This window comes from Dromiciops gliroides, chromosome 2 (assembly GCF_019393635.1).
Source record: "Dromiciops gliroides isolate mDroGli1 chromosome 2, mDroGli1.pri, whole genome shotgun sequence".
NCBI lineage: Eukaryota > Metazoa > Chordata > Mammalia > Microbiotheria > Microbiotheriidae > Dromiciops > Dromiciops gliroides.
In genome coordinates, this window is record NC_057862.1 from 202,915,914 (window position 1) to 202,940,586 (window position 24,673).

The 24,673-nt window shown below is 37.1% G+C and overlaps 1 protein-coding gene across 2 annotated transcripts in view; it reads left to right on the forward strand.

Annotated features, from left to right (window-relative positions):
• Nucleotides 1–24,673, forward strand: part of PRKD1 (protein kinase D1) — a 432,388-nt gene that overhangs the window by 370,448 nt on the left and 37,267 nt on the right. For both annotated transcript variants that reach the window (XM_043986862.1, XM_043986863.1), the window contains one exon: nucleotides 3,475–3,581. In XM_043986862.1, coding sequence (XP_043842797.1) covers nucleotides 3,475–3,581 — 107 coding nt within the window. The remainder of the gene's footprint in view (nucleotides 1–3,474; nucleotides 3,582–24,673) is intronic.

Below are 24,673 nucleotides of genomic sequence, written 5' to 3' on the forward strand. Positions count from 1 at the left end.
TGACAAAGTACTCCACCCAACTCAACACATCTATTGCTACTTATACAACAACTTCATTACAAAGAAGATAAAATCTGGACAATATAATTTAGAGTCAAGAAACAAAAGTTGTTCAAATCTTATAGAATGATGAGAAGCCTCAAGCTCTCTTCAAGAACTAAGCAAGTTAAATTCAATCTAAGTTTCCACCTTATATACAACATATTGGCAAAATTGACAAAAAAGGAAAAGGACAAATTTTGGAAGGCCTGCAGGAAACCAAACACATAAATGCCTTGTTGCTGGACATGTGAAATGATAAGACCATTATGGAAAATGGTTTGCAACTATACCTAATACTTGCTAAATTGTGTATAAATTGTTTGACTACCACTATTACCACTATTAGGCTTTCACCTCAAAGAGCTCAAAAAAAGAAAAAAAAATGTATGTATGTAATACACAAAATATTTACAACAGCTCCCTTTTTTTGGGGGGGGGATAATAAAAAACTAAGACAGTGCCCATTAAATGTGGAACAGCTGAACAGATCATTTTATTTGAATGCATTAGGCTACTATTTACTGTTCTGTAAAACATAAAATTTTTTAAAATTAATTAAAATATTATGGACAGTATGATTACTTTGGGGGGGCAGGGCAATGAGGGTTAAGTGACTTGCCCAGGGTCACACAGCTAGTAAGTGTCAACTGTCTGAGGCCGGATTTGAACTCAGGTACTCCTGAATCCAGAGCTGTTGCTTTACCACTGCGCCATCTAGCTGCTCCAACAGTATGATTACTAAAATGAAGTAACATGGAAAACCCAAAAGCTCCTGATACAATGGCCCACTGTCTCATCTTTATTTACTTTTATGAAAGTATTTGAAGAATCAATGCTGAGTCAACCTAATATAGTGCAGCAAATGCTGCATTTGGAGTTAGAGGTCCCTAGTTCAAATGCTCTCTCAGCTGCTTACTATCTGTGTGAAATTGAGGTCAGATCAAATGAGGGGGTTGTGATCAACATCAAAGATGTCAAAGCACATGGCTAGTGCCACAACTCTCCCAAGTATCCTTTGAACCAGATGTAAATGTAATTGGGAAATATTTAACAAAATAAGTAACAATATGATAGAAAAATAATGTTAATATGTTTTTCTAAGTCAATATGTAACCCACGGGGATCCTTATGTACAATTTAGTGGCCCCTGTTTCTATTTGAGATGTACACCACTAATCTAAATGATCTTTGAAGTCCCTTACACTTCTATATTTATATTATGATCTACACATATTTCACAGGTGTCTCTCATAAAACTATGAGAAGAAAACAGGAAAGCATTTACTAATGTTTTTCGCAATCCCTTCACAGTTACACAATTACCTGAAAGATATAGAGAAAATACTTTTGGGGGCAGCTAGGTGATGGAGTGGATAGAGTTTAGAAGACCTAAGTTCAAATCCAGCCTCAACACTTACTAGCTTTGTGACAATGGACAAGTCTCCTAACCTCTTTTTGCCTCAGTAAAATGGGGCTAATAATAGCAAATACCTCCTAGGGGGGTTTTGAGGATCAAATGAGATATTTGTAAAATGCTTAGCACTGTGCCTGGCACATAGTAAGTGCTATATAAATATTATTTATTATTCATATTGTAAGAATATTTTTGCTAACTAGCTGGGCCTAATCTCACTGGGGGTCTAATCTGTGGATTTTTGACTAATCTGTGGATGTTTGACTAGCTGGCTATCTGACTGCTATTAATTTAATACGGGCCATTTAAAAAATTTCTCCACACTGCTCCCAAATTGATAAGCAAACAATTAAGAAGACTCTTAATTAAATAATCAAGGCAGAATTTGTTTATAAAAATCAATGTAAATAATAAGGGTAAAGAAATGCAAATTATACAACCTGTCTGCTTTTAATATAAGGGCTTTTGCAGCTTCTTGCCTTAGGGTATGCTCCAGCTTTCTTTAACTTTCACTCTTTTTCTCCTTAGGCTTCCCTGTGCTTTCACTGCTCAGCTGCTTTCTTCTAACTCCAAGCCCCTTTCACTTTGTCAACCCCCCTTACTGTCTAACTTTCCTCTCTGTACTGCCACACTGAACCCCTGTGTTTCTCTCTCACCGATCTCTCCTTCCGATCTCCTAGTGCTCCAGCGTCCCTGCTTTGTCCGGCCTCCCTTCCTGTCTTCTTAATCTTCCGGCCTCCCTTTCTCCAACTTCGCTTTCTCCCCTCATCTGTACTGTCTCCCCCCCTCAGCATCTCTAGTTTCCCTTTTTATTAACTCTCTCTGGTGAAATCTGGGCTGGCTGCCCCCAGGGCAACCCAGCTGAGCTAGGGGGTGGGTGAAGCAAACCCCAGCATCTCTGAGGGTTTTTGTGTGCCTCCCTGATGTGCACATGGGCAGCATAAAGGCAGGGTCCCCACATCAAAATAAATTTCCACAATATTATTGAGTCCACTGTTCACTGTTTGACTAAGATAATGCATATGACTCAAAGCAAGGTTCTTCTCCCTCAAAGTATTTCCCATTCATACATCAACATTATACATGATTTCTTGAATATAACTTTAACTACTATCAGGTGAGGTATAAAATAGGAAATTCTGTGCTCATCAAAGGTGTTCACATCTATCATGGAGGATGTCCTATCCAAGTGCAAATAGAAGAGGATTCTTTCCTCTTTCTTCTATAATATGCTCAGTAACTCAGTAACTGAGTAACAGTACCTCCTGTCTACTGCCACATTTCATCTAATACTAATGTCAAGGTTTTAAGCCATGAGACTTCATTGTTATCCTATTGGCACAACTATTTTCCAGTGTTCTTAAAAACAATTCTTGGTGAGCTGAATTGTGGATGATTGTAAAACATGTCTTAGAAAGTCAGGTAAACAGGGCAGCTAGGTGGCACAGTGGATAAAGCACCAGCCCTGGATTCAGGAGGATCTGAATTTAAATCTGGCCTCAGACACTTGACACTTACTAGCTGTGTAACCCTGGGCAAGTCACTTAACCCCAATTGCCTCACCACCACCACCCCCCAAAAAAGAAAATGAAAAATGAAAGTCAGGTAACAGGGAGGGTCTAAATGAATTTGGCCAGAGAGGAGAATCATTTTGGATATGAAGCCATATTATTAGGGAAACTATTCCTTTCACAACAAGATTCTGGGTTTTTAAGTTGTGATTCCAGAATATACATTGGAATTTATTTTTCCTTATGATTTCTTTCTTTGGTTTTCTTGACAAAAATGAGGTTCCAAAAACAGTCAAATTTGTGAAATCCTAGATTCAAAGCTGGAAGGGATCTTAGAGGCCATATGGTCTTCAGAACCTTTCAGGGAACACCCACTCATGCTATGAAATTTCTGTATCACCCCAAGTAATGCCAACACATTTACTTGTTAAGATAGGTAATCATTTCAGGTGTAATAAGGAACAATTGATTGTTGTTAACTTTGCCCCTCACGTCCTTCTTTTGTAGGAAAACATCGTAAAACAGGAAGAGATGTGGCTATTAAAATCATTGACAAATTAAGATTTCCAACGAAACAAGAAAGTCAGCTTCGCAACGAGGTTGCCATTTTACAGGTACTCTTCCCACTCTCATTTGGGCTAGAAAAGTAAAACTAAGCTACTAAAACTATTTTAAAGAGACATTACCTACATATTAATGGCTCAGTTGCCTGGTATCACTTTGAAAGAATAGAATATAGGTGTAGTAAACCACAGGGTAACTGCCTACTTAGTTCTTTCCTAGGGATGGGCAGCAGGTGTACACACACAGATCTTTAATTTGAGGGTTTTAATAGTGTTATGTCATGAACACTAATTTCTAGAGTAGCATTTCAACATGTGTCCACCATGGACGTGCTGAGACCATTTTATACCACATTATCGATGACCTTGCCTTAATAAACATACCTCCTTTATGCTGAGATAATTATATATCATTGTGTACATCACTGTCAGCAGTATGAGGTAGATGAGTAAGAGAAGCCTGAAAATCAGATCATCTGCTTATTATTAATTATCTAAGTATCTCTCAGTGTGTGTCCTTTTCCTTTTATCCTAAGCTAGTCACTTGCTTTTTCCTCATCATTTTCCCCTCTTCTCCAATTCCTCAGACTCCCCTCCTATTTCTCCTCCCCACCCCCAGTAATAAAAGTCCAGGATCTGGTTGTGAAAGGAATAATTTCTTTGTGCATAGCTTTTTAAACCATTAACAAACATTAAGACAATATCTCCAAGTAAAAGAAAAAAAAAATATTTGGACCATTAGACAGTTATATGGTGAATTTGATCAATGTAGATATCAAGTCTGGTGAATTTTGGGCTCTAAATGCCCATTTTCTCCATAATTTGCTTTAATACCCTCCATTTCTCTTTGCTTACGTAAATATACCCATCGTCCACTAATTCATGTTATTTATTGGCATGTTCATACTATTGTTTGTAAACCAAAGTTGAATGATTATATTTGCTTCTGGTACAATGTTTAAAAGCTATTCCTTTCATGCAATGCTGATTGCTATCACAATGTTCCAGATACCCCCATTTATTGCTTTAACTATTAACATCTCTCTGCTTTCATAGCACCAAGAAGAAATTTATAGTTGACTTGGGTGAGGTCCATATACACAGTAATAGAACTAGAGTGACTAAAATGAAAGGTTCTGTCTTTGGGAAGATATTTTAGTCTTGATTCTACTATGATACTGCACCCCCATATTTTGTACAAGACAGAGTTGGGGAAATCTGGTTATTCTTATAGCAAGTATTTCAATTCCAAAATTTTCAGTGCACATATATTTAGTGGTAAGGTAGCATGAAAAGCCCACTCATCTACTCTTTTGATACATCAGACTTGATCAATATTTAACAATAACAACAATTTATTATCATCATTATTAGTTATTTTCAAATCAACTTTCTTTGTCTCATCCAGTCTCAAAGTATAGCAGTGACTCATGGGCTTATCCCACTTCTAATTGGCATAGGAGCTTTGCCCTGCTTTGTTTCTGATCTGGGCTTCTTCACCCCCCCCCATCCTTTGGCCTCCTAGTGTCCCTCTGTTCCCAGGGATTCATTGGTGCCAGACTCATTACAGACACGCAATATTCTTTAGCCCTACTTCAGCTTAGAATCACTGAGCTCAACACTCTATCAACTTTAGCCCTCCCAGGAGCAAGGATGACAAGACTATACCATCATTCCTGGCCAATATATTATTTTTAAAAATATACAAATGCATTAAAAACTAAGCATAGGGCAGTTTTCCTTAACTGTAGATTTTGGTTTTACTAAAATTCCAGTCTTTTCTCTTGAATACAGTGACGTATAGTTTCTTTCTCCCATGTCACTGTAAGAAAGCTTTTACAGTGCCATTGATCTTATCACCCAATGTTAACCAAACCATGACATTCTCTTGTGTTTTCAAGAGAATCTGTCCATAGCTTTATACCCAGTAGTGTTCCTCAGTGATGGCCCTCCTCACCTGGCTAGCTTTTATTTAATTTTGTTTTTCTTTTTTTGTTTTTTGTTTATGTTTTTGTTGTTTTTTATGTTTTTGCGGGACAATGAGGGTTACGTGACTTGCCTAGGGTCACACAGCTAGTAAGTATCAAGTGTCTGAGGTCAGATTTGAACTCAGGGTCCTCCTGAATCCAGGACCAGTGCTTTATCCACTGCGCCACCTAGCTACCCCCTATTATAATATTCTTACAAAAAAACACTATTTTTCTAACCACAAAAATGAAAAGTTTTGACTAATTAAAATTTTGTGAACTTGTTAAAGTTCTATTTTTCAGATTGATTAATCATTCAATATTAAGGTCATCTGCTTTGCTGGAACAGGATTCCACTCTTTCCCAGGAAAGAAGAATACTCTTTGAATTGGTAGTGTTTTCTGTTTCTATTAGCATTTCTCCCTGAATTATAGGAGAATTCTAGTATACCTGGAATATGACTAATTTTCAGTTGATTAATTATTCAACAATCATTTATTAATCACCTATTCTGTGCTAAGCAGTGTGGTAAAGTGGATAAAGAGTTGACCTATAAGCCAGGAAGACCTAGCTGGCTTACAGGTCAACTCTATCCAACTCATTCAAATTTCTTGTTTTACACATACTAGCTACATGACCCTGAGCAAGCCACCTAACCTTGCTGTGCTCTAGGACAATCAAGTCAAGTCAACAGTCATTTATTAAATTATGTTCCAGGAACTGTTTTAAGCACTGGGCATACAAATATAAGCCAAAAGAAAGATCATCCCAACCCTCAAGTAGCTTCCATTCTAATGAGGGAATATAATACATAAAAGGAAGCTAAAAGGTTGGTGAACAGGGAAGAATGATGACATGGGAGCATAGTGGTAAAACCCAGAGAATAAAGGATGGAAGATTTGGGCCATTTCTCAAAATGGAGCTTCTGAGGTCAATTCAGCATAGGGGTAGAGAGAAGGTAGTTTAGTCATGGCAGTGAAGTCTGGAAAATAGAAGTTTTAGAGAAGATACCAGCTTGCATTAATAGAGAAAGTTTTCTGACCCAAGAATTGCTACAGTCAATGAGTAATTTATTTATTAAATTTATCTAATTTTATTATAAATTTATTTTTATTATGTCTTATTTATATATTATAAATTTTATATGTATATATATATAATTTATTGTGAACAAATTTATAATTTATTAAATGCTAACTTATGTGCCAGGCTCTATGCTAAACACTGGTCATTATGTAGTAATATCACAGGCCCACTCCCTATTCCTCTCATTTGTAAAATAAAATTAATTAGCTCATCTAATCTGGAAAATTATATAACAGGACTTATATGAAAAATTATAAGTTTAGAAAAATTATAATTGGACTGTAAGTCCCATCTGGGTCACCATTCAAATGTGAAAATATTTTATTAACTGGCTGGGGTCTAATTTGGGGGCACTAATCAGGGGACTGTTGACTCACTGCCTATCTGACTGCTATTAACTTAATATGGGCTGTTTAAAAATTTCTCCACACTGCTAGCAAATTGATAAGCAAAAGTTTAAGAAGCCTCTTAACTAAATAATCAAAGCAGAGTTTATTTATGAGGTACAATTTAAACATAAAAATACAGGGAAATAAAATGTACAACCTGACTGCTTTCCGGCTCATCTCTTTCCATCTGCTGCGTCTAGAACTTTTTAGGCTCCTCCTGGGTACCAATGGACCTTCTTCTAGCATTCTCCTAGTGCTCCAGCGTCACCCCGGCCTCCTTCCTCCACTTCTCACTCCCTGGTATATATTTTCCTTCTCTCCACTCAAACCTCAGGGCTCCCTGGGCCACCCCAAACACACCGAAACTAATCTGCCACCTGTATTAAGGCTGCTACCAGGGAGGCTCAACCACACCCAGGGGCCGTGTCCTCCCCCCCCCCCCTTTATGCCTGGGACCTTGGCACAAGCTATGCCAGAGCCTGGCCTGGACAAGCCTGGATCTCTGGGATAGATCCTCTCAGAGCAGAGGGAGCTGAGGCTTTTTCCCCCAGCTGTCTGACCTGGGGTCTTGCACAGTCCATAGGGCTTTTTGGCTCAGCTGAAGCGGAGGGGGAGGGGCACCAGCCCCTCCCACACATAAAAAACCCTGAGGGCCCAAGGCTTTCTAATCTCAGCCCAAAGGTAGGGTCCCCAAATCAAAATAAATTTCCACACATTCCTTATGTAGCTGGTAGCTTTCTAAGCTAAGTCTACAAATAAGGAAGTGAGACAAGCCCTGCCCTCAAGGATCTTACATCTTTCTCTTTGTGAGGAGGGAAAGTAGAGAAGAAAGGTAGTTCAATGAATAAAAACTCCCCTTTGGTTTCTTCAGTGTGCAAAGGGTGTGACCATAATTTTATTTATACATGGCTTGAACTGCTATTAAAGATATGCATAGAAAAATAATTTGGGAGAAATTTAGATTACCTCTCCTCTTCCATTTAAAAAAAAATTCTCTTCATTCTACATAATACTTGGAGACTTTTTCTTAAGAAGTTTTATGATTTGAAGTTAAGTGAATTGTCCTTTTCAGATATTTTCAAATGGTCAATAACTATAAAATAAAATAAGACATTTTTAGTGCAACAGATAGTTCTCATTTGTTACATTATTGTGGCTGTTCCTATATCATCTGGGAACAATTTAATATTGCCGTACTTTGAAAGGATGTTAATTAGTAGAGCTGCTGAAAATTGTTTTATGAAAGGCCCCAGGGTACCTCTTCCTGTTGTCATTTTAAGTTGTTTTTTTTTTTTTAATAAAAGAGCATGGGAAATTTTAAATAAGACAGTTTCCTCCTATTCAGACCATCAAAATTTTTAAAAAGACATTTTCTTTGCAATTATTAGGGATGGCATGGCAAACTAACCTTCATAGAGAAGTTTTGACTATATTAATATAATAACCTTAGAACCAAGCCAAATGTTTGAAATCCCAACATTTAATCACTGGTGGAAATTAGAGTTTTAATGTAATTTTCAAAAAGCAAATATGACATAGGGTCAAGTGTTGAGATAAAAGTTGACTTTGAGTATCTATGTCTATACCAGTATCCTGTAAACAAAATGCTTTAAGGGAATTCATATTAATGCATTATTGATTCACTTCTAAGTTACTGGAATAATGACAACATTAGTCCCCTAAAATGAAATCAGCCTAAAGGGAAAGGAGATGGAACTAAAAGTTACTTCTAGGATGCCGGGTGCAATGACTGGAAGCATTGTGTAACTGTAGAAATATTAGATCTAGTGAAAAGAGAGGAAAAAAATTGTATATAAAATTAAGAAGACTATAATTAAAATTATTCTCTAAAACCTCATCCTTGCAATCAATCCTTGCTTCTCTTATGTCTTCAATAGCTTCCTTTATATGGGCTACTCCAGTTATACCTTTAAAAATACCCAAATCTATTTAAACAAACAAATTAACCAAATCATTTCTATTTCCTACCTTTTAAAATCATCATTCAGCCTCCCATCTCCTTTTGCCAAAGTGCTCAGACTATATCTGTATGCCTTAAATGAGCTTCTTTACGTGTATTGGAGGAGCCAATATAGTTCAATGGAAAAAGCATTGGATTTAGGACCCTCAGAGGGAACTGAGTTTGAATCCCATCTTTACCAGTTAATATTGATGTGACCTTGGACAAGTCACTTATCTTCTCTGGTTTTCATTTTCTTTCTGTGTGTAGCAAAGGTGGAGTGGTGGGAGGAGGTCATGAAAATTTCTAAAATAAGGTAGTTGGACTTAATGACTTCTAAGGTCTCTCAGCTCAAAATTTATTATCCTATAATCTCCTTTTCAACTACCAATCCTGGGTCTGTAACTTACTACTTTTGTAGTAAGTTTTCTTATCTACCAAATTAGGGAGTTGCAACAAATATCATCTAAAAATCTGTTCCAGCTCTAAATCCTCATAGTGCCTGGCATATAACAAGTGCTTAATAAATGCTTCTTGACTGATTAATTTTCACTCTCTTATCTAATTGTTTCCTTTTACACACAAGTTCTTTGGAAACCTTAAAGTGCCATGTAAATGTTGTTATTTTTAGTTATTGTTGTTACTAATGTCCCTAAATATTTCCCATTCTTAAAAAAGAAAATTAGCTAACCCTGCTATCTTCTCAGGAAATCATCATCCAGTCAGTGAATGAGCACTGATTAAGCACTAACTACATACCAGGCACTATACTAAGTGCTATGCCAAGAAACAGGATTCCTGCCCTGGAGGAGCTTACATTCTAATAAAGCAGATAACATGCCTATAACTATGTGTGTGTGTGTGTGTGTGTGTGTACATATATACATATATATGATATAGACAGTATAAATGGAAGGTAATCTTAAAAGTAGGGGACTAGGGGTGACAGGACCTCCTGCAAAAGGTGGAATTTGAGCTAAATGTTGAAGGAATCCAGGGAAGCTAGGAGTGAACAAAAATATTCCAGTCATCAGAGAATTGTTGTTTAGTTGTTTTTCAGTCATGTCTTTGTGAGTCCATATAGGGTTTTCTTGGCAATGATACTGCAGTGATTTGCCATTTCCTTCTCCAACTCATTTTACAGAGGAAGAAATTGCAGCAAACACAGTTAAATGACTTGCCCACAGTAACACAGCTAGTAAGTGTCTGAGGCCAGATTTGAACTCAGGAAGATAAATCTTCCTGATCTAGGCCCAGTGTTCTCCCAACTGCACCTCCTACCTGCCCCATAAGGGAATCTAATGCAAAAGTTAAAACAGAGGTCAGGAGATGGAGTGTTATATGTGAAAAAGAACAGGTATGACAGTATGGTTAGATCATATAAACTGTGTGAAGGGGAGTAAAGTGAAATAAGACTGGAAAGTTGGACGAGGTCAGATTGTGAAGTGTTTTAGATGCCCAACAGAAGACTATATTTCGTTTTAGAAGCAATACAGAACCACTGTGGTTTTTTCAATAAAGATAGTGAAAGGGGCAGCTAGGTGCTGCAGTGGATAGAGCACCAGTCCTGGATTCAGGAGGACCTGAGTTCAAATCCGGCCTCAGACACTTAACACTTACTAGCTGTGTGACCCTGGGCAAGTCACTTAACCCCAATTGCCTCACACAAAAAATAAATAAATAAATAAAGATAGTGAAAAATAAGAAAAGATAAATAAAATCACTTTGAAAGTTGAGTAAAGGATGAATTGGAGTGCGGAGAAACTTGAAGCAGGGGGACCAATTAGAAGGCTAGTTTAGTAATCCAGATGAGAGGTGGTAAGTGCCTATGTAAGTGTGGTGGCTATGTGAATTGGTAGTTGATAAGGAAGGTGACATATATGAGAGATGCTATATAAAAACAAAATTTGACAATTGGAGTGAACTCATATAAGTATTCCAGAATTACTCCAAACTTTGGAAACCTGGGTGCCTGGGAAAATGGTGGTACCTTCATTAGTAGTAGAGAAGTTAGAAAGGTAGGGGGAATGTGATAAAAGATAATGAGTTATATTTTGGACATATAAAGTTTGAGATGTCTATGGACAGCCAATGTCCAAACACTAGTTGGAACTCAAGAGAGAGATTAAGACTGGTTATATAGATCTAGAAATCACCTGCAAAGAGATAATATTTGAATCCATAAGAACTCATAAGATCACCAAGTGTGACTATATAGAAGGAAAGGACTCGAGAAATCGGGACAGCTTTAGGGGACACCTTGAAAAAGATAAAATAAAGAAGGCTGAGAAGAACTGATTAGAGAGGTAGGATGTAATGTTGACCACCCCCCCCAAACAAAACAAAACAAAACAAAAAAACCCTAGGGAAGAGTATCCAGGAGGAGAGTGACAGAGACAAAAGTTGCAGAGAGGTCTGGAAGAATGAGAGTTGAGAAAAAGCTATTAGGTTACATTTTAAATTTGACAGATTACCAGGAAAAGAACTAAGTAATGTTGATATTGGAGGTCACAGTAATGATAAAGGAAAGGGTTAGGCTTTCTAGGACATAAGGAAATAAGGAATGAACATATTGCCATCAGGCCAAAGACATTTAGAGTTCATAAACATGAAAGTGAATTACTTGTGGGTGATGACAACATAAAGGGCATAACCATCTCTGTGCGTGGGTAAAGTAGACTAGAGAAGTAAGCCATAAGAATTGTGTAGACTGAGAAACTGGGAAGTTAGGATAGTTGAGGAAGCATCAATATGTATGTTGAAGTTGCCTAGTATGAGGAAAGCAGTTAGGTGGTACAGTGGATAGAGTGCTGGGCCTGGAGTCAGAAAGACTCATCTTCCTGAGTTCACATCTGGCTTCAGACAGTAGTTGCGTGACCCCGGGGAAATCACTTAACCCTGTTTGCCTCAGTTTCCTCAACTGTAAAATGAGCTGGAGAAGGAAATGCCAAACCACTCCAATATCTTTGCCAATAAAACCCCAATTGGGGTCACAGAGACTGACATGACTCAAAAATGACTGAACAACATTATGAGGAAAGGAGCTGAAGTGGACAGAAAGAATGGTAGCAAGGCAATATACTTATTGAGGGAGGAAGGAGAATTTCCTGTGAGTTGACCAAATATTTCTTTTCACTTTCATTACTAAATTCTTAGTCTTCTCTTCTTCTACTTCCCAGCCTTTTGCAATATGGCTTTCCTATCCTATCACTATACTGAACTTGATTTCTCAAAGGTTATCAGTGATCTGTTGACAGCTAAATCTTTTGACCTTTTCTTAATTCGTATTCTTACCTGACCTTTTTACAGTTTTTAACACTGTCAACAACTGTAATAGCCTTTTAATTGGACTTCCTTCTTCAAATTTCTTCCCTCCTCTAATCCTTCCACACTGTCTTCAAATTAGCCTCCCTCTGGCACAATTCTAACCATGTCACTTCCTTGCCCAAAAGATTTTACTATTTCCTTCTTCCTTCCAAGATAAAATACAAGTTCCTTGGTCTTTCCTTTAAAGCCCTGCATAATCTGACTCTGTACCTTATTCTTGCAATAAAAGTTCCTATTAGGGGCAGCTAGGTGGTGCAGTGGATAAAGCACTGGCCCTGGATTCAGGAGTACCTGAGTTCAAATCCGGCCTCAGACACTTGACACTTACTAGCTGTGTGACCCTGGGCAAGTCACTTAACCCAAATTGCCCTGCCCCCTCCTAAAAAAGTTCCTATTACTCCTCTACAAACCATCAAACTAGCTAGATTTCTAGTCCTTCTCAAAGCTTGGTAGTACACTTCTCATCTCTTTGCTTTGGAATCAGCCATCCCCCATGCCTTGAATTTATTCCTTCCTTATCTCTGCCTCTTTGTCTTGACTTGCCTATAAGACTCAGCTCAGGTTCTACTGCTTTCCAGAAGTCTTCCCTGATTCCCCAAATTACCTGACATTTATTTACATCTCCTGGAGAAGGAAATGGAGAAGTGCTCCATTATCTTTGTCAAGAAAACCCTGGGGGCAGCTAGGTGGTGCAATGAATAAAATAACAGCCCTGGATTCAGGAGGACCTGAGTTCAAATGTGGCCTCAAACCCTGGGCAAGTCACTTAACTTTCATGGCACTCCCCCCCCCCAATACAAAACAACAACACCAAAAAAACAAGTTGTATCACAAAGAGTTAGACATGACTGAAAAATAACTGAATTTTCCCTCTGCTGCAGTCCCTCGGTCCTTAAGTATGACTGTCTTTGAGTCTTTGTGTCTCCAGGAACCAACATGGTGCCTTACATAACGTCTATACTTTGTTTCATTGAATTGAACAAATAGAAGAACTGAGCACTATTAAAAGGCCAATGTGTTTATTGTTAAAGTATGGGTTTATACAAAACAGAACATGTTTTCTTTACACCTAAACCCTCCTTCTCAGCTGTTTTTGTTAATGACTACCATGAGCCCCATTTATCCTATTCAAAACTTTGAGGTGGTTTTCCACTCTTCCCTCTCCTTTTCCTGTTATATTTTATATGATAATAATAGTATATAATAATATTTGATATGATATAATCATATATAATACAGATTATTATTACCATTTCCCTTTCCCTTGATTATTGCAGTAATCTCCTAACAGATCCTCCTGCCTCTACTTTTTTCCCCCTCAGTCCATCCTCCAACTTCTGCCAGAATAATCATTTTTATGCATAGATCTGCCTTAGTCACTCTTTTTGTCAATAGATCATAGGTTTTAAAGCTAGAAGGTTCCTTAGAAATAATCCAATCCAATCAACTAATAAAAATTATCGACTAATTACTATGTGCTAGGCACTTCACTAAATGTTGGAGATAAAAGAGACAAAAGACAGTCTCTGCTCTTGAGGAACTTACAATCTAAGAGGGAGACAACATGTAAACAAATATATACAAAGCAAGCTATATACAGGATAAATAAGAAAAAAAATAACAGAGGAAAGGCAGTGGAATTAAGAAGGTCTGGGGAAGGCTTCCTGTACAAGGTGGTCCCATCATTTTACCAAGAAGGAAACTGAGAAACTGGAGAGGTTATTTGATTTGTCCAGTTATAAAGACACTGAATGGTTAAAACATATTAAGTAGGTTCTTAAGGCTTCCTATGTAAAATTCTAAGTTCTTATTGTGTTATTCTTGTATGACCCTACCTTTCCAGCCTTATTTTATAGACATCCATCTATATATTCTATGCCTAGGCCAAACTTTATGCTGTTTCTCTTGCCTATGTTGTTCTCCCTCCCTCTCTTGAATGGTTAAATTCTTACCCATTCTTTAAAGCCCATTTTAAAAGCCTTGGGGAAATGTATGGACAATTTTGGATTTGTACCTATTTTTTTTCTAGTGGCATCCTGTCTCCATTTATATTTAATCTGTTTATCATATTTCTCGAAATATTTCTTTCTGTGTATTTTGTCACTTGGAAGTTTTCATGAAAGGATTCCCTTAGGCAAGAAACCTGGTGTAGCTCCAGATTAATGGCTAAGCAAAAAGGGATAGAATTTTTCTTCATCCAGTCCAAATAACAAAAGCTATAGAAAATAATTGTATATGTATAAAAGAAAAGAGAAAGATTGCTACCCAAAATCAAATGCATAAAAACACATCCTGACAATTAGAGAACTGTTTAACCAATTAATATTGGAAATCAGAAGGCATTATTTATATTAAAGGGGACTGCCCCCTTTACTTTTTGTCAATGTGTTATTCAAATTTTCTTCTCTCTTTTCATTCCCTTTTCATTGTTAGTCATTGTAGAACCCTTTATAAGTATCTGAAACTATGTTTCTTAATGAAGCACAGGTGGGTTTGTGAGAAAATAATGGGTTTGGGAATGCCCAGAGCCGTGGCCCGGCCCCCCGCCCCCCCTTCTAGGGGATTTTATTAAGGTTGATTAGATTGACTTTGCTGATTGACGTACTTGAAGTTGACTTGATTGAAACCACACCTACTTGAGATACTGGCTCACAGTGGGTGGGTTCTCTGACCTCAGCACATTCTGCTCATAGACCACCCTCAAGTTTAGTGAACCAATGTATTTGGGTGATGCTAACCAATTAGGTTGAAGCAGAGCATAAGGACCACCTCTCCTCTGGACCCAGAGAGAGCTTCCACTCTCAGTTTGTCTGGTGGACAAGGGCTATGTTGGAGTTCTAGGCTAGATAGGCCTTTTCTTAACTTTCTGACCCAGATGTTCTCTTTTTACTAATACTTGGTATGCTTTAATAAATATTTAATGCCCCAAAACTGGTGCTAAAGGGCAGCTAGGTGGCGCAGTGGATAAAGCACTGGCCTTGGATTCAGGAAGACCTGAGTTCAAATCCAGCCTCAGACACTTGACACTTACTAGCTGTGTGACCCTGGGCAAGTCACTTAACCCTCATTGCCCTGCAAAAACAAAAACAAAATCAATGCTAAAGCTTCTATTTTATAAGTAATAAATATATTAGAAACCCCAGCTAATTTTCCCCAAACTTGGACAGAAATAAGGCGACCACACACATATAGTTTTACTCATCACAATATATTGCTCCATTCTTTTTTACTTTGTTGAAAAGATATTGTAACCTCCATATAGTCCTAGTTCATTGTTATGCAATCTATTAGATTTTTCTTGTGTTCATGTGTACCTACATAGATGTGTCTCTGTGTGTGTGTGTGTGTGTGTGTATGTATATGTATATATACCCCCAAAGGACATGTGTATTCATTGTAGAATTTATTGTATTCTTAATATTCATTCATAAATACCAAAGGAAAAAGAAACTATGGCAAAGAAGTATTAAGGACTTAAAGTGCAATAAATTAAAGTCCTTAACAAGATTAACATTCTACCTCTATGATATCAACCAGAGTGACATAGTCAATAGAAAAGTAGTCTTGTAACCAGTAGAACCTTAGTCTAAATCCTGTGTCTGACATAGACCAGCTCTCTGACTTCTTGGATCTAGGAACATGTCAAATACCATAAATCCCAGAGAAGGTACCAATGCATTTTGGTAGAAGTACTTTCCTCAACATAGAATTCCCAGTACTAATGAAACATAATAGGTCTGGTATCTATACTGTTCATAATATCAGACAACTAGATAAAATTAAAAGATTTTGCCAGCATTTTGGACAAATTTTGAGGGGGAAAAATCTATTAAGTGACTTTTTGATACTGCAAATCTATTATGTATGATTTGCTATTCCTTATAAATATATAATAAAATTATCATGTAAATTTCTTTTTTCTCTTCCTTCTCTCCCCCTCCCACCATAGAGATGGCTACCATTAGACACAACTAGCTGTGTGTGTATATATGTATGTATATATGTGTGTATACAATTATTCTATACATACTTCTATTTATCTCTTCTTTCTCTGGATGCAGATAGTATCTTATGTCTTTTATGATTAATTTGGATATTTATAATAGTCAGAATGACTCAATTGCTCAAAGCCATTCTTAAACCGATATGGCTGTTACTATAGACAATGTTTTCTCTTCATTTTTATTTTCATTATTCTGTGCATTTTTAAGTGGTTATTATATGCAGAGAACTCTAGGCTCTTAGAATCCTGTTGTGTGGAGGTGGGGTCCTAAGCATGTTTCTAGCAAATTAAATTTGAAGGCCTCTATATTCTTGGTGCTGGTTCACAGATAATCTCCTGGCACAACCCAGAGGCCTGAAAAATATAGAAAAACTCCTGCAGTAAAACCATCCCACTACTATCCCAAGCATGAAACCTGCACTTTCTCAATTAGTCTATGTCATTATGCCTGGAACAGGCGTATGTCTTCTTTATTCCTCTTCCCCTATTGAATTTTTAATATATTATTTATTTTTATTTTTATTATTTTAAAGCCCAGCTGAAAAGCCACTTCTTTCCCCTCTTTTCCCTAACCATCCTGTATGATAAAGACTCTATTCTCAGACCTCACATAGGACTTTAAAAATATTAGTTTTTTTGTTTTTGCATTACAAATATTTATAGATTGCCAACATTCTGAGAGATCTCTTATAATAAAGTAAAACAAATGAACAAACAGAAAACACAGTGCATCTAAAAATGCATACAACATTCCACATTTGTAGCTCTCCTTACCTCCACATAATTTGTTTTCTTACATTCTAACCTATGCCCCTATCCAATGAAAAAAAGAAAAACAAATTCCTCTTGACAGCTATGCTGGATAGGATAGCAAAACAACTATCCTTATTGACTAAAGCCAATAAATATAAATAAATACAATAAATACAAAAATATAAATACAAAATATCTCATTGTGCACCCTAAATCTATTACCTTTCTGCTATGAGGTGCATTGTTTTTTGTTTAAGTGGCCCCTTGGATGGCCAGTCTAGAATCATAGACAGTCATTGTAAACAGCTTTCAAAATTGTTTATCATGACACTATTTTTTTGTTTTGTTTGTTTTTGTTTGGTTTTTTTTTGGGGGGGGTTGTTTGTTTTTTGCGGGGCAATGGGGATTAATTGACTTGCCCAGAGTCACACAGCTAGTAAGTGTCAAGTGTCTGAGGCCAGATTTGAACTGAATCCAGGGCCGGTGCTTTATGGCTATAGATAGTCTGGTTTCCTTCCCTGAATGGCTCTTATCCTTAAACATTTGAATTTGCTAATACATATCTTAGAAATTAGATCTTTTTCAGAGAAATGTGCTGCAAAGATTTTTCTCATTTAGTTGTTTCCAGGGGCAGCTAGGTAGCGCAGTAGATAGAGCACTGGCCCTGGATTCAGGAGGACCTGAGTTCAAATTGACCTTAGACACTTGACACTTACTAGCTGTGTGACCCTGGGCAAGTCACTTAACCCTCATTGCCCCACAAAAACCAATCAACAAATTAGTCATTTCCTTTCCATCTTAAATTTAATGTGCAAAATCTATTTTATGTAATCAAAATTATCCATTCTGATAATTCCCTGATCTTCTCCATCCTGAATTTGTTCATGAATTTTGTCCATGTTCCCCTAATTTGCTTATTATTTGACCTCTTATGTCTAGGTTACATACCCATTTGGAGCTTCTTTTGACATAAGGTGTGAAGTGTTGTTTAAATCTTATTTTTTAAATACTGCTGTCCAAATTTCCCATTAGTTTTTGTCAAATAGTGAGTCCTTACCCCAGTAGCTGATGTGTATTTACTGAATACTAGATACTTTTGCTTCTATATGTGGTGTTTTTGGTTTTTTTTTTGGGGGGGGGGGGAGGACGGCAATGAGGCTTAAGTGACTTGCCCAGGGTCACACAGATAGTAAGCATCAAGTGTCTGAATCCAGAGCCTGTGCTTTATCCACTATGTCACCTTGCTGCCACCATGCTTCTATATGTTTTGTACTTAATCTGTTACACTGATCAATCTATTTTTTAATCAGTACCAAATTTTCTTGAGCTTTACTGTTTTGTGGTATACTTTGATATCTGGCACTGTTCATCACTCTTAATTCACATTTCTTTTGATCTTTTCCCCTGAGATTTTTAACCTTTTTTGCTTCCATATGACTGTTTTCTTTTGATCCTCTAATGTACTTGTCATGCTATATTATGTATTATCTCTGTTTATGTCTTATCTTCCTACTAGATTTTAAGATCCAGGAACTCGATCTTACCTAAACTCTTTATCTTCCCCAATACCTACCACAATGCTCTGTACATAGCAGGAACTAAATGAATATTGTTTGGATTTTATAATTTGCTGAAGTAGTACTGCCCTATGTTATCTTCTTTAAAAATTATTGATACCTTTTAAAATAATATATCCATTTTAGAATATGCTCCTTTTTTCATCCTCTACTTCATGAACCTTTCACAAAAACAGTCAAATCAACCATATTCATATTCCATATACATAGTTCCCTACTTCTCCAATTTAAGGAAGAAGATAGATTTTATCTCATCCCCATGCCCTAGGCTGTCTTCATGGCATTCTGGTTCAGTGACTGCTAGCACTAAGCCACTTTCCTGTCAACTTAAAACTGTTACTTAATAGAGTTTTTTGGGTTTTGTTTTTACCTAATTTTGGAGACTCAGAATGTAGCTTGGGACATTGCAAATGATTAGAAATGAGTTAAAAGTACTATTAATAATTAACTGAAGGCCAGCCTCAGTCATTATGTGGTGAGTAAAAATGACTCTAATAGCCTCTAGTGATGTTTTGGATTTTTTTTTTTAATTTCCCACTTGCCCTTGTAGTTTAAACAGAGCTTCCTGGTTCTGGGTGGGTAGGAAATAGCACATGAGAGAATATTTTCACACTGCCTTCCACCTGGTTAAAAAAAAAAATCAGGAAACAGCATGAGAGCGCCTGGGCAAGTGTTATTTCCTATATAAACATCTGCTGCTACCTGCTGTTTAAGTCTACAGCAGCCTTGGAATTTAAAACTGGGATAAGGCATTCCCAGAAGAAATATTGGGGAGAATGACTGAGAGGAGGCATATGTATGAATATGAATATGTATGTGCCTGGATGTTCGTGAATACAGTTTAGCTTAAGTCTGTGTCTAGCAATCTGAGGCTGATTTCTCTCACAAATTCAGATCCTGGCTCATTGCCTCAGAAATCGATTCTTTGTGAAGCAAACATGCAAGGGACACTTGGTTTTTCTTTCTTATGCCAGCCTTCTGCTAACAAAATTATTTTAGTTATTATTAGATATTAACAGGAAGATACTAGTGAGTTTGCCCCCTTTTGTAATAGGTCATTTAGGAGAGAGCCATAAATAAGAGCAAGAAAAATATGTAACATGGACAGAAGATATATTGTATCTAGTATACATTGGCTATTCTCTTCTATGTGTATATGCCTGGAAAGTATACTGTTGAGGTAAGTAAACTTATCCACATGATTCAAAATTTCTCCAGTCGTTGTAACTGATGGTTATGATACTGGCTGGTGGAAAAACCTTTCTTTTCTTGGTGTTGTCAGGCCAAACTTAGCACCAGCATCAGAGAATTTAATGACATCTATACTCTCAGCTTTCATATGGACCATTTTTGCCCAACCTGCTGTAGAGCCTTCTGAGCTTGTATTGCTCCAATCAGCAATAGTCAGATGCACTGTACCTTGTCTCCAACATTGTGATGTCATTTTGGTCAACTTTGAGAACGAAGCAGCCTCAGACACTTAACACTTACTAGCTATGTGACCCTGAGCAAGTCACTTAACCCCAATTGCCTCACTAAAAAAAAAAAAAGAAAGAAAGAAAGAAAGAAAGAGAATGAAGGACAACCATTCTCTAAAAGTTTTTACTGAATATACAGATTTTTTCCCACTTTTTAAAAACCAAGTTGTCAGTAACCTAACAAAAATAAATAAGAACAATAGCGCATATTTGTATCTTCCTAGAGAGATTTATAGAGCATTTTCCTTGCAACAACCTTGTGGGTTAAGTAATACAGGAATTGTCCCCACTTGACAGATGAACAAAGTGAGGTTCAGAGAGATCATTCACACAAGAGAGCTAGGAAACTTGTGGCTGGATTTTGAACTCTGGTCTCCTGGTTTCTACCATTGTGTTTTCTCTAAGAAATGTATTCCTAGCTTAGTAGTAGGATTCAGGTATACAAGGAGAAGTGGAAACACAGTGTTAGACTAAAACCAGTAACCTGAATTCTCATAGCATTTCATCCCTAATGTATCTTCAGTGTTAAGAAGGAGGACAAAGGAGTTTTCTTCTGCTGTTTACAGTCAGTTCAATTATGTATGCTAATAAAAGGAGGGCATTAGCACATCTGGCATAAATAGTCAATGTCTGAAGGTTTTCCCTCTGCTCAAAGCTTTTGCAAAGATACTCCTAAGGAAGAGAAAAGGAACTGTGAGACTAGCTTTAGGATTATAGTAGAGGTACAGAGTTTAATCTCTTCTACCGATCCCTTGGAAATCTTTCCTCTAAATAAATATTTACATGGACGTGTGACCTCATTCAAATGGGTATACCCTCTAAATAAAATCATTTTAAATTATCATGGCTTAGTAAAAACACTATTAAATCCATGAAAGATAAATAAGATATGGCAAAACAAAACATTTTTTACACACAAGGATGAGCGAGGAGGTTGATTCATCTAGCAGTTGCTGTTTTATCTCACCCTTCAATTTCTCTTCCTTTGATTGGCATGTGTCCTCATTTCCCCCCAACTTGATCTGATCCTGCTGGTTATACAGTATCTCTGTCTTACTTAGCTATAAACAATAATCACCAAAAGTTCTCTACCTGGATCAGCATGATGCTTCTGAACCCTTTGACAGCAGCTAGATTTACTTAAAAATCAGATATGCTTCAATCTTCACTGAATCAATAGCCACAACATAGAGCTGAAATGATATGATGTCTGGGACACAGACAGCAATTCTTGCCACAGCCTGAGCACTTGCGCAAATTGATTTTTTAACAGTGACAATTCATACCCATGCTGGCATCTCTTGTTAGATCTTTTCTAGTAGCTACTTCCTTTTTCCATCCTATAAAAGCTTCGGAATTTGAGTCAACTGTTTTCTTTGGGACATGATATCTATGAGGATGCCATGTTGTGATTATCTAGATAAAGAAAGGCCATCCATTTAGGGATGGCACGTTTTCTGTGAAATGTTGACACCAATTGAATTGTTTTGAGTTCCTTAAATCTGAAAAAAATAAATAAAACAGGCATACCTATTTTTCACCTCCTATACTTATCAAAAGTAAAAAGCAAGCAAAGAAAAAAAAAAGAACACAAAGTATCTCCCCATTGCTAAAATAAAATAGAAGCATAAGATTTTAAATTTGTTTCAGAAATTAGCAATTATTTGTTACCTATGATATGCAGAGCACTGCTAGATATTTTCATGTCAACACTAAAGAAATTTACATACCACATAAAATGGCCACAATATTGATGATGGAATACTAGACCTGGCATCAAGAAGATGCCATGAATTTAAATGCTACTAATCTGTTGACAGTTGTCAACTTGTAAAATTATTAAAGTCATCAAGATAACAAAATTAAAGGTTTTTAATGGGGAACAGGAGTTATAACTCAAGATAAAGCCATAGCAACCTAGGAGTATGTAGCCAAAGGTTGGGGCTGAAAAAAGTTTATATAGGATACAGACAACAACAACAACAAAAACAGAGTAAGTGAAAAGGCTGCCTTCAGGGTTGATTACCTATTGTTTCACCTGTAAAATTATTTTACATAATAAGCTGAAAGTAATGAGATTATCTTTGGACGTCTACTTAATAATCAGAGTCTGGAATTTGATAAAGTATGGTCAACCCCAGGCAATTAATTGGTTTGAGGAAAGGAAACTAAAAGAATTCAGCCATTTCTCAGATAATTGTGTTTGTCACCTTGGTCTAGTTACCTAATCTTTATTTCCTTATTTGTAAAATGAAGAATACCTCTAACATCATGGTGGTTGTGAGGTTCAGTAAGAAAACAGAAAACTAAGAAAATAATAATGAATATATGTACATGAAGTGATTTACATACATATATTCATTGTTACAGTATATAAATTTCTAAGTATATAAAATATGAATATATAAAGTACTTTATATACATATAAATTCATTTTTATTATCTTAGTTTTCTGTTTTCTTATTGAACTTTACAACCATCCTGAGAAGTAGGCAGCTCGGTGGTGTAGAGGATAGAAGATATATGTGTGTGTGTCTCTGTGTGTGTGTGTGCGCACGCGCAATAGGTGGTGTAGAGGATAGAAGGTGTGTGTGTGTGTGCGCGCGCGCGCGCTCGTGCAGCTAGGTGGTGTAAAGGATAAAAGATATATATATGTGTGTGTATGTGTGTGTGTGTGCAGCTAGGTGGTGTAGAGGATAGAAGATATGTGTGTGTGTGTGTGTGTGTGTGTGTGTGTATCTATATCTTGCCACTAGACCCAGGTGGCTCTGGAATAGAGAGTGAGGTTGGTGACTTTGCACAGCCCTCCCTCACTTAAATCCAATTCAGTGCAAATCATGATATCACCCCAATGTCATGGTCCTCTTCCACAGGAAGGACTAACAACAAACTTTAAGTAGTATAAAAATGTCATTATTACTGTTTCTGCTTTTCCTTTGTGAGCTATTTCCACAAATGAGATACATATCATTTCTGAATCATTGACTGATATTTAAATAATAAGACAAACTAGAAATAAATCAGCAAGCATTTAGTAAGTGTCAGGCACTAAGCTAGGACCTGAGAATAGAAAGATAAAATAGAAATACATCATACAGTTAAGTTAATAGCTTACGTCCTATCAGAAACCACATATAAACATTTGTGCATACAAATGAACACAATGTAAATCCAAAGTAATTTTAGGGAGCAGACATTGGTAGGCAGGGTGGTGTCAGATATAAGAATGGAAAGGAGGATCATGCATGCTCTCTCTCTCTGTCTCAGTTTTTAACCTGGAATGATGAGAAAAATAAGAAACCTTCATTCTGATGTTGCTGCTGTGGTATAAGAAAGCTTGCCCAAAAATGACTATTGAAAATTTCAGTTTCTCATCTTTTTAGTCTATATTGGCTAACCATTGGGAAAATCAGATCATAAACGCGCCCACTTCTCAGTTCTTCTACTGCTTTTTGAAATGAGAACTCACACATTGATTCTAGAAGTGGTCAACAGTAGCAATATCAGACATCTGTCCTGAAAACACCCATGGTTTCCCCTTTCTCTACTCTCAGATGACAAACTTTCCTCAATTTTACAGGGGGGGGGGTGTGGACTGAGACCATTCGCCATATGCTCCCTCTTCTCTCTTTTTCATTGAGATGCCTTCTGCCACTATCTTCTCCTTCATCTCAGTCTAACATAATGAAGTGATTACTCCTTATCAAGGTTCATCCCTCTACCTGTTCAAGAGATCTCCTTCCATCCTGTCTCCTCCAATAGATAGTCCCCTCTGTCATCTCTACTCTCACTTTTTCAGTTTTTCCCTGTTTACTGGCACATTCCCTACTGCTATACAAAAAATGCACATCTATTCCCTATCCTTAAAAAACTCTCTGATCCTTCCATCCCTGCTATCACTCTATGTCTCTTCTGTTCTTTGTAATTAAACTCCTTGAAAAGGGCATCTACAATAGGTGCCTCCATTGTCTCTCAAAATCCCTCCATTCTTTGTTTTTTGGTGAGGCAATGGAGTTAAATGACTTGCCTAGGGTCACACAGCTAGTAATTGTTAAGTGTCTGAGGCCGGATTTGAACTCGGGTCCTCCTGAATCCAGGGCCGGTGCTCTGCCCCTAAAATCCCTCCATTCTTAACCCTTGTTTTCTGGCTTCTAACTTTTTCATTTCACTGAAATGCTCTCTCCAAAATTAGCACTAATCTCTTAGTTGCCAAGTCCAGTGGTCTTTTCTTGGTACTCATTTTGCTTGACTTCTCTGCAATCTTTGACACTGTTGGTTACTCTCTTCTCAATATTCTCTTCTCTCCAGTTTTTAGGCCACCACTCCCTCCTGGTTCTCCTATCTGACTACTCCTTTTCTGTCTCCTTTGCTGGATCCTTATCCAAATCACACCCTATAACCATACATAGAAGTGCCTCAGGTTTCTCTCTGGGCCCTCTGTCTTTTCCTTCTATACTACTACACTTGGGGATCTCATCAGATCACAAAGATTTAGTTAATATCTATCTCTGTGCTGATGATTTACTAATCTATCTATCCTCCCAATCCATCTTCATATCCAATTGCCTTTCAGATATACCTTAAACTAAATGTGCCAGTAGAC